At 41.1% G+C, this 14,284-nt stretch overlaps 1 protein-coding gene across 1 annotated transcript; it reads left to right on the plus strand.

The window, feature by feature from the left end:
- The first annotated feature begins 4,575 nt into the window (after positions 1-4,575).
- On the plus strand, positions 4,576-12,653 carry LOC120443340 (transmembrane protein 254-like). The gene is made up of 4 exons (XM_039621790.1): positions 4,576-4,691; positions 10,565-10,668; positions 11,756-11,817; positions 12,022-12,653. Exons 1-4 carry the CDS (start codon positions 4,605-4,607, stop codon positions 12,054-12,056), a joined length of 288 nt encoding a protein of 95 aa, XP_039477724.1. The 5' UTR covers positions 4,576-4,604; the 3' UTR covers positions 12,057-12,653.
- The last annotated feature ends 1,631 nt before the right edge of the window (positions 12,654-14,284 follow it).

Here is a 14,284-nt window from a genome sequence, read left to right on the forward strand (position 1 = left end):
GGACTGAAATTTATAAATGCAATTTTTTAAATTCATCATTCAGTCTGAATGATGAATTTAAAACCGTTCAGGTAATTCTTTCATTCAAAGTAATGCAAAGCAACCCCAAAACTGTCTTCCTCTTCCCCAAAAATGGATCGTTTAACGTTACGTGTAGATATTCAGGTAGGCAACAGGGACAGAGATGGAGAGAGACAGAGAGGAGGCTTGGGGGTTCGCATCAGTGCACCCTGGACCCAGGCACGTGCGGGGGGGGTTGGGGTCGGAAGGGGCTTGAGCACCCGCCCCTTTCCTGATGGGTGCCCAAAGTGCCCTTTTGTTGAGGCAAATATTTTTTTAATTTTTAATTTTTTTTTTTCAAATGTGTGTGTGTGTGCGTGCGGAGTCCTGTCTGTGCCCCTCAACAATAATATTTAACTATTAATCACAGTTTTGCTAAATAAAAGGATCTGGCTTGCATCAGTGACATGATCACCATTAACCAATGATCGCCCTTGACGGCAGAACGCGCTGGTTACGAGCCGGGAACGAGCTCACAAAGAGCACGCGCATTTTTTGCGGTCCGGACGGAGCTGTAGGAGAAACACAAATTACCTCAGACACACAGACTGATGCGACAAAACCAGTAAGTAGGTGTAGCCTCCTGAGACCCAGGGGGAAAAAAGTATTTTGATTTTAATTTTTTTCAGATAAATCAAGTGTTGGGATGGTAAAAAACACATTAGAAAAACAAAATTGTTTTTAACTAATTTTATTTAAATTTTACAACATGTGCACTTCAGTGTACAAGGGGAGTTCGTTGATCACGAATGTGAAACTAACAAAATTCAAGAGCTATTTAAGAAAATTAAATGCTCCACTGAAATTTTTGTAAGCAGGATATTAAAACTTATTTATATAACAGTATCATAAAAATGTAGATCATGGGTCAATTTAGAAGTCACTGACACTTCACTAGCTGTAAGCCATTGGTTCAGGAACAAGTGATTGCACTGGGCTTTCTATTTCACAAAAGTCAATTCATTTATAATATCTGAGGAAGTAATGTGATTTTTTTTATTTGGAGACACAAAGGAACATGTGGCACTTCCCACATCTCACATATGTTTTACTGTTGCACCCAACCATTCTACAACTGAAATGCCTTGGACTGTTAACCATTTCAGGCAAGTGGAGTGAACCATATTTTGTTACACTCTCATCTGGTTGGGGCTTCGTTTTCTTGATTTTTGGAGAGAACTCTTCATTACTGGTATTATTCAGGTCTTGTTCACATGTTTGTCCCTGGTTTCTTAGCCAAGAGGAGCTTGAACTCCAGATTCTGTGAGTTCTTTTCGCACATTGAGATCATCGACCACTTTCAGCAAAGACGTGATCTTGTAGAAACAATCAGGTGTCATGGATTCAGCTATAATTGCGACTCTTGTTTTTTTTTACTTTACTGGAAAACATTTCTGCATTTTACCCATATTTTATTTTTAACTCAAAATCAAATTCCAGATTCTCCTACATGTTGGTTTTGGACCAGATAGGACGACAGATTTCAGGTGGCCCTGTGTCTTTCTCTATTACATCTGCCACTGCATCTTGATCATCTTCGTGTGGCTCCTCCTGGGTTCTCACCCTCTCCTATCTGGCTCACATGACTCTCATCTTCTGAAAAATCTATGTTTGAGTCTCCCTCAATAAATCTGTTAAGAATTCTCTCTGCCTTTGTCAAAGAGTTGTCTATTAGGAAAAAGTGAAATAAATATAAGTACAAAGTCCCGACGTGCACTCGAATACACATTAATAAATTAGTCATTTCCTCTGTGAAACTAAATAAGCTTAATTCTTAAAAACCCCTCAAATTACTTACTAGATGTTTATTTTTGAAAATTAATCAAAATCTGATTTTAAAAAACATTTTAAATGTAAATATCATGCTTACCTTTCTTTCTTCCATAAAATGTGCTTGTGGGCATGCCAGCCATTTTGAAAAGGTAGGAAAAAGACAATTGGCAAGGCCACACCCCCACACATGTGATATCATTTTAAAAGTACTGTTGTCCTCTCTAAGAAACATCAGGACTTAGAAGAGTGGCAAGTAGAGTATGAGAAGTACAAGCAAAAACTAAATGTGTACTACAGTGCACAAAAATGAATTACTGGGTCTCAGGAGGGTAGAGCGTACACTGTAGTATGTAGCACACAGGAGTATTAGCTTATTATGTACACGTTGGTAAGCTGTCTTGTGACAACTGACGAACTGAAACAAACGAGCGTGCTGTGTGTAACAGCGCGACAAACATTACCTGTCCTTTTATTAACTGCACAAGTAGTGCTGGTCATAGCTGCTGGCTAACTGGGTAGGGCTGTCGTGGGTCTGTAGCTCTTTCCACCGTTTTAGGGAACATATTTAGTTTTAAAGTAAGTTACAGGGCTTTTCCTGCCTTTCTGGAGGGATTATATGTCACTTAAAACGATCTAATATGCATGTCCACATAATAATGGATTATTATAAATATAATATTTAAAAAAACACGCTGTATTTCAAAGAACATTCTGTTACGACCCGGCTCATAGCCGCAACATAAGAGAAGATGAATACGAGATTGTGGGTGAGAAGAGGTTTTATCTTAAAATGGACAACCAGGTTGGCTAAAAAAAAATGGCTGGTGCCACTAAGGCAAACACAACAAAAGAGATGGACAAAATGGTGAATGGAGAACTAAACTATACTGGGAAAACTAAACTACTGACCCTGAACAGAAACACAAACCTGAACACAAATAACAGCAAGCAGAAAACAGATGACGGTTGGGCAGCAGGGAAACACACGGACGAGACACGGTGGATACACAGACAGACCAGCCAAACTACAAAGACAGAGGACGCGACTTAAATACACACAGGGAAACACAGGGAGATTGCACACAGGTGGGGAACACAGCTGGGAATAATCAACAAGACGAGACAGAGGTAAAACTGAACACACTCACATGAGACGCAGACCTTCACAATAAAACAGGAAACGAGAACAAATCCTTAAACATAACATAAAACAAAACACTGACAACATTAAATCATAACAATACATTAAGAAACAGATTATATTCGATTTATATTTTAAATAAGACAAAATGCTGATTTTACAGCAGCAAAATTATTGTATCTCTACAGTTTAAAAATGTAATAAGTTTTCTGCCTGCACAGAGTGGATAGTGAAACAAATGGAATCATCATAAATACATTATTTCATATTTATTACTTTTTTCCCTCATCGCTTTATTATTGTAGCTCTAGTAATAAATAATAAGGGAAGGATTCTAGATCAGCACCATGATGGAAACTTGTGCCCACAGTATATACAGTATTCTGAAGAAGGTCTAAAATGTCACTGCGTGTGCATGCATGTGTGTGTTTTATGTATATGGATTTTTTTTAAATTATTACTCATGATATAATATTGTCCAGACATGGCTGGTAAGGAATGAGGAGGAAACAGTAGGAGCTTTGTGAGGCTACTAAAGGCAGTGAATCTCTCAGCAGCTGGATTACAAAGAGCACAGGTAACATTAACACATGTACCAGTTGTTGGAGAGGTATTCCAGTATAAAAATAATAATAAGCACAACTGAAATGTTTTGCTTCTATAACATTTTTCTGTCATCATTTTATTATAGATTAAGTGTAAGAGTTGTTAAGTGTGGATAATTAAATAATAGTTTATTGCAATAGCAAGTTGTGCCTTGTTCTCAGATGGACAGCAAGTGAAGAGTGATAGATGAGATGAGGAAATAGAAGGAGGAAGAGAGGCAAAGAGTGAATCACAGGCAGAGCCTTGTTTATTTCTGTTTTTTGTTGCCTTATGGTTCCAAGCACTGTCACCAATCTTTGCATTTTGTTATTATCTCATGACACTTGTTTAGTCAGCTACCATCTCTCCTATGGACTTTTTAATGTCTACAGTCTCAGATCAACACAGCCCTGCCCTCCAGCACTATCAGCAGCAGGAGCAGCAGCAACCCCTCAACACCAACATTGTACCCATCAGGTAAAACATAGGCTACGTTTACTTTGCCTCACAACAGTGATATAGTATGATGCGATCCCATATTAGATTCTTGATGAATGTGTGTTGTTGTTATTCAGCCTGGTTCAATGTGCCCCTTTTTAGCTTTGATCACCCGCCCCTGTAAACGTCTCTGCACGGCCCTGCCTGGACCCCACAGTTACAGCTGGATACCGAGTGCCGCCTGGTGTCTGAGTGTGAGAGCTCCCCCTCAACCTATTCCTACTTTAACGTAACATCACTTTAACATAACATCACTGCTCAAAGTGGCTGCTAAAACCTCAAACCAAAGGAAATGACCTGGGCTACCGGGTGGACAGTCCGCTGATTAATGAAACTATCCTGTCGACTTAAATTAATTTAAAAAAAAAAAAACATTTTTAAAAGTAAAGCGATAATTGTCATTATTTCGGTAAAATTTTCCCATTTGTGTAATAATCAAAAAAAGGGGGGGGGGGAGGAAAAAAAAGAAAAAGAACCCCTGCCCGGACGGTTTAAATATCCGGGTTTAATTGCACGGTCATATTTGTACGGGGCAGCAGCAGCAGCGATGGCTACAAGTGATGGACGTGATTATTTTCAGAGAACACGTCTCTTCTGGATGGTCACCCTGTCAGTGGCGCTGATATATTTCGCTGTAAGTTCGTTAAATCAGCTGTACTGTGGTACAACTGAGATATTATTACCGTCAGCCTGTTTTCTGTCATTTGTAACTGCTCGCGGAGCCCGTGGAGTTGTGTTGCACAATATGTCCTCCGGGTAATTTTATTTTTCTGAAAATTACTCGGGGCTCGGGGAGAGTTTAGTCCTCCCTGTTGTCGATTGCTACTTAATTTTTAAATGGGGAAAATGTATAAATATCGGCAGGTTAGTGTATGGAGCCATTGCCAAGGGTGTCTATGTAAAAGCTAATGTTATCGAGGTTCATTCAGTTCTCGGTGTGACAGAGGTCAAACAAACAGCTCAAAGTCCACTGTACGGGTTAACATTAGCAGCTGATACAGAACTCAGTTCAAATTAGCTACGTTAGCTTTCTTTCATTAAGGCTGCCCGCGGTAGTGCTCGGTGACACGTACGGGGCGCTTAAGCTAACAGGTGGGCTGGTTTGTACGTGTTGGGGTTAGCTTGTAGCTAATTAACCTTTTGTTTCGTCAAGAAAATATGGTAAAGTGACCCCAAAGCATTTATGCCTGCTTTCCAAAGTATTGCCATTAAGGAGAAATGACTCAAACTGGGGTAGATGGGAGCATAACCGTTTAACACTAGAAGTCCCAGAGAAGAGCCATTTGGCTTTTCTACCTATAAAACCCACCGTCGAGCCAAATGGCTGGTAGGCTTTTAGCTAATATCCTTAATCACCTGTGAACAGCTGCTTTTGTTATGTAAATAAGGTGGGGCCATGCTGAACCACTTGGAGTGGTTAGTTTCCTGAGCCACAAGGAAACTTGTGTTTCAGTTTGCCTTAGGGAGAAATCAACACACATGGGTGTATTTCCTTTGTTGCTGAGATTTATTGATAAAACAGTACAAAAAAACAAAAACAAAAAAACAACCATTTGTACACATATTTACAAATAACAATAAAAAGTGAGTGAGTACATTTCAACATTTTCAGCAATCACTCACAATCCTGGCACTGCCATGGTATCTGTAGTCTGCATTTACCACATGTGTATCTGTAGCAGTGAACACATCGCCCAGTGGCATGATTGTTCTTGCATTTGTGTTTGACCTGACACATGGCTCTTTTTGCAGGGCTAGGTGTGGAGGGTTGTGTCCGAAGCAACTGTTCTTTTCTTGCCTTCTTCCCAGCCATATGAGAGTTAGCCAACTCTCTTGCAAACTCCACCAGGAAGTCCACCCGTCTTTCCTGCGTCCCGTTGCATGCTTGATACAGCACATGTGCATTCAGTGCTGCCATGTCAATCATGTTATAGAACACGGCAACTGGCCAGCGCCGTGTTCCTCTGCGACCGTGTGCTCCGCACCATCTGGTCCATCACATCCACGCCACACTTTGTGGTGTTGTAAAGGGTGACAGTGTTTGGCTTCCTTTTGGTGGTGTTATCAGTCTGAACCATGCTGTGCATGCTGCTAAGAATATAGACTGTCTTCTTCCGTTTGGCCGCATACGCCGTCAGCGTGGCAGCAGAGGTTGAAAACACCTAAGAAATAAGATAAATTGTTATTTCCATAGCACTTTTACACACAATGAAACACATAAACATAGAACCACAAAGACCTGCAGCCTACCTGAGTGGTGAATTCATTGCGATTTGTGTATCTAGCGGATTGAGGAATTTCCGCGAATCTTGCTGACTGTGCCGAGGATGGTGGTTTTCCGTCTAAAGTTTTTGCGCATAGTGAAAGTGATGTGAAGAAATTGTCCGTGGTAACATTTCTGCCCTTGTCTAGGAATGGTTCCATCAGCCTCATCACTACATTTTCAGACAGTCTCTCCCCACTGGGACGATTGGGGTCCTTGCCAAGATATAGGAGGACATTGCAAATGTACTTGGATTTTAGGTCGCAGCCACCCAAAACTTGATCCCAAACCTGTCAGGTTTACTTGCAATATACTGCAGGAAACAGCACCGAGTCTTTGATGGGAAGAGCTGTTCATCAACGGTGATATGTAGACCAGGGTTGTAGCACGTGATGCAGTTGGTGACAAATGATCCCCACACACTGGAAACTGCAGCGAACTTATCAGTCTTTGCTCGATCACTGCGGGTGGACCTGTCATCAAAGCGTAGGTGTTGCATGATGTCTTGGAAGCGGTTACGCGGCATAGTTCCAATGATCTGTGGGTTTCCCAGGTTTGCTGACCAGCAGTCACGTAGTGATGGAACCCTAGTAACCCCTCAAGAAGATCAAGATCTTTGATCAAGATCAAGATCAAAGACTCGGTGCTGTTTCCTGCAGTATATTGCAAGTAAACCTGACAAGTTTGGGATCAAGTTTTGGGTGGCCTGCGACCTAAAATCCAAGTACATTTGCAATGTCCTCACATATCTTGGCAAGGACCCCAATCGTCCCAGTGGGGAGAGACTGTCTGAAAATGTAGTGATGAGGCTGATGGAACCATTCCTAGACAAGGGCAGAAATGTTACCACGGACAATTTCTTCACATCACTTTCACTTGCGCAAAAACTTTGGACGGAAAACCACCATCCTCGGCACAGTCAGCAAGATTCGCCGGAAATTCCTCAATCCGCTAGATACACAAATCGCAATGAATTCACCACTCAGGTAGGCTGCAGGTCTTTGTGGTTCTATGTTTATGTGTTTCATTGTGTGTAAAAGTGCTATGGAAATAACAATTTATCTTATTTCTTAGGTGTTTTCAACCTCTGCTGCCACGCTGACGGCGTATGCAGCCAAATGGAAGAAGACAGTCTATATTCTTAGCAGCATGCACAGCGTGGTTCAGACTGATAACACCACCAAAAGGAAGCTAAACACTGTCGCTTTTTACAACACCACAAAGTGTGGCGTGGATGTGATGGACCAGATGGTGCGGGAGTACACGGTCCTATAACATGATTGACATGGCAGCACTGAATGCACATGTGCTGTATCAAGCATGCACCGGGACGCAGGAAAGACGGGTGGACTTCCTGGTGGAGCTTGCAAGAGAGTTGGCTAACTCTCATATGGCTGGGAAGAAGGCAAGAAAAGAACAGTTGCTTCGACACAACCCTCCACACCTAGCCCTGCAAAAAGAGCCACGTGTCAGGTCAAACACAAATGCAAGAACAATCATGCCACTGTGCGATGTGTTCACTGCTACAGATACACATGTGGTAAATGCAGACTACAGATACCATGGCAGTGCCAGGATTGTGAGTGATTGAAATGTACTCACTCACTTTTTATTATTATCTGTAAATATGTGTACAAATGGTTGTTTTTGTAGAAATATTTTTGGTTTTTTGTACTGTTTTTATCAATAAATCTTTTGGAGATTTATTTTCCTGGATGATTGAGAATGCATCAAGACGAACACAAAATGAAGTTCACAGCTTTTAGCAGTTCCCCCTCCCCACACACAAACAAAGAGGCAGTTTGCAGTTAGAAATCCGCAATCATTCACACACCCCCACTCCCCTCCACAATTCTCAGGTAACGACCCAATTTACATATGAATTGATGCTAAAAGACTAGCCAAGTTAGCTTCCACTTAGCTGACAGAGGGTTAGAAAAGCCTGGGACTTCTAGTGTTAAATGTACAAACAGTACGGTGGCCCGAAGATGCCAACGTTTCAGAACTAAAAACACGCGAATTTTAAATAAGTTCCACTGTGCTGAAATTACTTTTTAATGCCAAGCTTCTAAAATTGGTTTAAAATTTGGAGAGTATCACTGCTAAACAGACGAAATGTTATCAACCTGTTGCCAGTGCCAGGTTTGTTTATTTAGGTAAACGACAGGAATGTTGTCCCTACCTACTCTGTGAAGTGCTTTTTTTTTTTTTTGTGCCTTTGACAGTGTCACTGTTCTCATATCCATGTTTACTGAAATGGTGTATTTTGCACCTTGGGGCCACCAAATCAAAATATCCCAGGGTTGATTTATCTATAACCAATTCTAGTTCAAGAAACAAGGCTTGCTGTTGAGGGTATTTTGTGGACATCCAAAGTGGGTTCCAGCAATATCTGTGTTGTTTTTGTGGCCAGAGCCACAGTCAGCCTGACAGGTCAGAGGTGGGAAGAAATGGACAATGGCAGCAGTGTGTTCTATTTGTCAGCTCATGTCTTTAAAAGAAATGTTTTTCATGAATATTTATCGTTAAATGAATTAACAGTTAGTTGGAAGCTGAAGATTATATTGTGTAGAAGATCAGTAATTGGATCAGACCACAATTATGCCTACACTTGGCTTTCTTTGATATAACTCAAACAGCCAAACACAGTGAACAGAACTGATTTTCATCTAAAACTGTGACATATTTTATGGCATTTTGCACAACAAGGCTGCACTTTGTAGTGCATAAATCGGCTACAGTCATGATCTAAACTGCTGGAAAGAGTCATTCACAGCACCCTTCCACAGCAGGAAAATAAAATGATACACTTCATTATTGCCACTGTGGGGTCTTCTCATTAAAACAGCAAGTCATTGCCTGTGAGCACTGAGAGTGTCTGATGTTGGCAACTCTTGTTAATATGGGGACCATGGAGGGGACTTTCAGCAGGAAAAAATACGACTTGCTGTGGTCATATGCATGCCATGAAATGAGTATATATCATACAGTAGGGCTGCACGATTTTGCATAAAATGAGAATCACGATTTTTTTTGGCTTAGAATTGAGATCACGATTCTCTCACGATTCTCTTTTCCAGTATAAATATTTATTGCACTTATTAACTGCACATCAACTTCGTAACAGTTGAGACTGAACATAAAAACAATAAATAAACATAAAAGCAACAAATGTCTCACGTTTTGTTGTTGCCGCAAAATGTTGTACTGCTTGAAATTCCGTCTCCACCGTTGGTCGACACTGTGTGTATAGAGCAGGTAGTGCAACAACAGAAAAATAGTTGTGGGACAGCACTGTGTAGCGTTTGTCTAGGGTGTTGATCATTTTCCTAAATCCCTCGTTTTGCACAGTGTTGATGGGAGCCATATCTTTGGTCAGGTGATAAGTGATAGCCTCCGTAATTTCTTTGTGCCTGCGGAAGTTCGACGTGTATAGGGAAGCGCTGTATAAGGTTCCCGTTATTGATGTTAGGGTGGTTGACCGGGACGGATTTTCTCCTGTCACTTTCTCGTCATCCCTGACGTGTTCTCCATTGTTTTTTTTTTTTTTTTTTTTTTCCCTGCTAATTTTAGCATCACACGGCACAGCTTCTGTATCACGTGGTATAAGGCTCCGCCCTTGTCATTTGTTGAGCAGGAAGAGTGAGCGCTTGTTTTCATGCAGAGTACGTACCGGATCAAAATGCGGTAGTCGTCGTCGTCGTCGTCGTCTTTTTTTTTTTTTTTTTTTCTTATCGTTGTCATTTGGAAAGGAGATCGCACATAAGTATGAATCGAGATCGCGATTTTCTAACGATTAATCGTGCAGCCCTATCATACAGTCATTAGAAACACAGACAGTCTTTGACTAAACTAAAGTTCTCACACAGTACTGAGCAGAAGTCTTGAGCCACCCATCCTTTAAACTTATTTCTTTAATTTTTTATAACACTGGGCCGAAGTATGGCAGTTTACTAAAACGTGCAGACATACATGGAAATGCAGTTTATAGGGCAAAAACAAAGCTTAACTGTAGTCTTCACATTTTGAACTCTCTCGGGCAAGCTTTCATGTGATTTCTTTAAGTAGTCTTTGGGAATAGTTCTCTGGACTTGAAGGACATTCCAAAGGTCTTTTTGAGCAGGAAAAAACTTCAAAAGACCTTCAGAATGATTGCTTATTTAAAGATATTGCCCTTCAAAAAATTAGAAGGGAGTTTTGTTTTTTGTATATGGTGTTTTTAAACTCCTTCTTTCTGGTTCCAGTGCACAGTGTTTGCACCAGATGTAGTCCCATTTGAGCTCCTTGGTCCATTTGGCACCTTCTCCAAAAACTTTGCATATAACCATCCTGATCTACTGTACAAAGGGTAAGTAATGCAGCACTGTGAAGCCTGCAAACAAAGAATTCTGGTAATGAGGTTTGCTCATTATAGCTTTTGTAATGCAAGCCAATCACTTTAGGAGATCTAAATATACATTTTTCTAATGATGTACAAATCACCACGCCCAGCCCCGCACACGCACGCGCACACACACACGCCCTGCACATGTGGATCGCTGACACCACATTCATAGGTTGCAAATTGACGCTCATGCTGTGGAGTAATAGGACGGCAATCAGAGCTTAATGTATTGTTGTGGTTTCGGTCACGTGACTCAGCTGCTAAGTCAGTCTGTTCAAAGGCAAGGCAGCTGGAAGCCATCATCGAGTCACTGGTGGTTTGAAATCTGAAACGACTGATCACTTTAAGCCAGGGGCGATTTTAGCCCATTTTGAATCAAAGCACCCCCAAAGAATTTCTTACTTTTTTTGACAATATTTTTTGTTTGTGGGACACACTACTAAAAATAAAAAAAGCATACAGTACTTAATTGAGATGGTACATTTTAACAACAAAAGTATAGATAACCCGTCCCCCCCCTCCCAAAATGGTTTGTTCCAGCTCAGCTCTCCCCTACCGTGGCTCTAGCTCCGTTGCTGCAGTGCCAGAGCGATAGTGGCTGAGACGGAGCAGAGGTGGAAGTGCCTGGCTTAAAACAGGACATATTAGCTGCATTTAACCTTCAGTTACTCTTTATATATTTAGGTAGGAGTCAGGCCATGTTTCTTTTTAGCTGAAAAACATTACACCCAGGTAACCTGCAGTGTTGAAAACGTGTTCCCCGACTATGTTTACTGCCCTACAATCCGTCCTGCTCTGTAGTAAATTCAGTGACATTTGACCGTCCTGTTGCTCCCATTGAAATGTATACAGCCTATTTAAAATCTAAAACTTAACATTGTCCGTAGCTACTGCTGTTACAACTGTCCTGTTTAAAATGTAATGACAGAAACTGGTTATTTTGTCATATATGCATGTGCTCATATCGAACCCAAGGTACTAACTAGCTAACTGACTGGATGCCCATTAACCTTATAACTCCCGTTGTGTGTGTGTGTGTGTTTGTGTACAGAGACACAGCCAGGTTCATAATGGATATGAGGAAGTTTTTTCAAAAACAGGAGCCACATTCAGGTAAAAGTGTAAGATCAAATGATCCATCAATAAAGGATAATGTTGGATCAGTGTTTCAATATTTATATCCTTTATGTGTACATGTGGTTTGGGTATTTGCCTTTTGGTTGAAAGTACACTGAGAGAGGACTTTTTTTTTATTAGTGATCTTAATAGTATTTTTGTAATCTAATTGAATACAATCTATTTGTGTATGATTGTCAGTCCAAAGAGGGGAGAGAGGAAAGAGGGGAACATGAGAAGTACAAGAGTACTATCAAGTACAAGATCAGGAAGAACCAGGTAAGAAAACAGACAGGGAGTACTAACAGGCAAAACAAAAAAAAGTTAAACTGGCAAAGACAAAAAACAACAACTAATTTTACTCATACAGTCTGGAAGTTGTGTTCTCCCTATATTAAAGCTGCTATACAGAATCTGCAAAACAAACTGGGTGGTCAGCCCTGGCACTGCATTACCTTATTGAACTTCAGTCAGAGGAAGTCACAGTTGCCAAAAACTTTTTGAAGCTCAAGAGTGAGGCTGATGCCATTCCAGATATGTTAACATTGTACAATCTTCTGGATAATCAGATTTTCCCCACACTGAAAACTGTTATTCAGGTTGCCCTAACAAACCCAGTTAGAGCTGTATCTGTCAAAGGTCTTTTAGAGTCTGGAGTCAGCTCCATACCTGGCTGAGAAGGACCATGGGTCAAAGGAGACTCCAGCACCTGGCTGTGATGTCAGTTGAGAAAGAGATGCTTGAGAGACTTGACCACCAAAATGTGATAGACAGATTTGCCAACCTCAAGGTGAGGCGACATAGGTTAAAAGAAAAGAAAATCTGCAGAGCCATAGTAGTATCTGCAGTAAAGATCTTTTCATACATTGTACAGAAACGGCTTTAGTGAAGGTTACAAATGATCTTCTTATGGCCTCTGACAGTGGACTCATCTCTGTGCTTGTCCTGCTAGACCTCAGTGCAGCGCTCGATACTGTCGACCATAATATCCTAATAGAGCGATTAGAACATGCTGTAGGTATTACAGGTACTATGCTGCACTGGTTTGTATCATATCTATCTAATAGACTCCAATTTGTACATGTAAATGGAGAGTCCTCTTCACCCACTAAGGTCAGTTATGGTGTTCCACAGGGTTCAGTGCTAGGACCAATCCTATTTACATTATACATGCTTCCCCCAAGGCAACATCATTTGAAGACATAGCATAAATTTTCACTGCTATGCAGATGACACGCAGCTCTATCCATCTATGAAGCCCGATAACGTACACCAATTAGTTAAACTGCAGGAATGTCTTAAGGACATAAAGACCTGGATGGCCACTAACTTTCTGCTTCTTAATTTAGATAAAACTGAGGTTATTGTACTCGGCCCTGAAAATCTTAGAAACATGGTATCTAACCAGATTCTTACTCTGGATGTCATTACCTTGGCCTCCAGTAACGCTGTGAGGAACCTTGGAGTCAGTTTTGACCAGGAGATGTCCTTCAACGCACATATTAAACAAATATGGAAGACTGCTTTCTTCCATTTGCGCAACATCTCTAAAGTTAGAAATATCCTGTCTCAGAGTGACGCTGAAAAACTAGTTCATGCATTTATTACTTCCAGGCTGGACTACTGCAATTCATTATTATGAGGATGTCCTAAAAACTTGCTGAAAGGCCTTCAGCTGATCCAAAATGCTCCTGCTTTGGCTTCCCATCATTGGCTTCCTGTTAAATCCAGAATTCAAAATCCTGCTCCTCACATACAAGGTCTTAAATAATCAGGCCCCTTAATGACCTTGTAGTACCATATCACCCTATTAGAGCACTTCGCTCTCGCTCTGCAGGCCTACTTGTTGTTCCTAGAGTATTTAAAAGTAGAATGGGAGGCAGAGCCTTCAGTTTTCAGGCCCCTCTTCTGTGGAACCAGCTTCCAGTTTGGATTCAGAAGACAGACACTATCTCTACTTTCAAGATTAGGCTTAAAACTTTCCTTTTTGCTAAAGCATATAGTTAGGGCTGGACCAGGTGACCCTGAATCCTCCCTTAGTTATGCTGCAATAGACGTAGGCTGATGCATCTCATGATGCATGAAGTTTTTCCTTTCCAGTCACCTTTCTCACTCACTATGTGTTAATAGACCTCTCTGCATTGAATCATATCTGTTATTAACCTCTGTCTCTCTTCCACAGCATGTCTTTATTCTGTCCTTCCTTCCTCATTGTGATGAGTAAAGTTTACCTTCCTGGATGGGCAGCTCTCTGGGTGCTCAGCACCCCCAAACTTCTGATCCTGGAATCGCCCCTGGTCACCACCCATCTTGAGGAGTTTGCCCCCTCACATATACTAATGTGCCACAAACAGGACTTTAATATCACCAACCATTCCCATTTTATTACGATGTATCCATATAAATGGCCCACCCTGTAGAAAAGAAGTTAACCTCCTTGCCATGAACAAGAAGACACTCACAG

Source organism: Oreochromis aureus, linkage group 13 (assembly GCF_013358895.1).
Source record: "Oreochromis aureus strain Israel breed Guangdong linkage group 13, ZZ_aureus, whole genome shotgun sequence".
Taxonomy (NCBI): domain Eukaryota; kingdom Metazoa; phylum Chordata; class Actinopteri; order Cichliformes; family Cichlidae; genus Oreochromis; species Oreochromis aureus.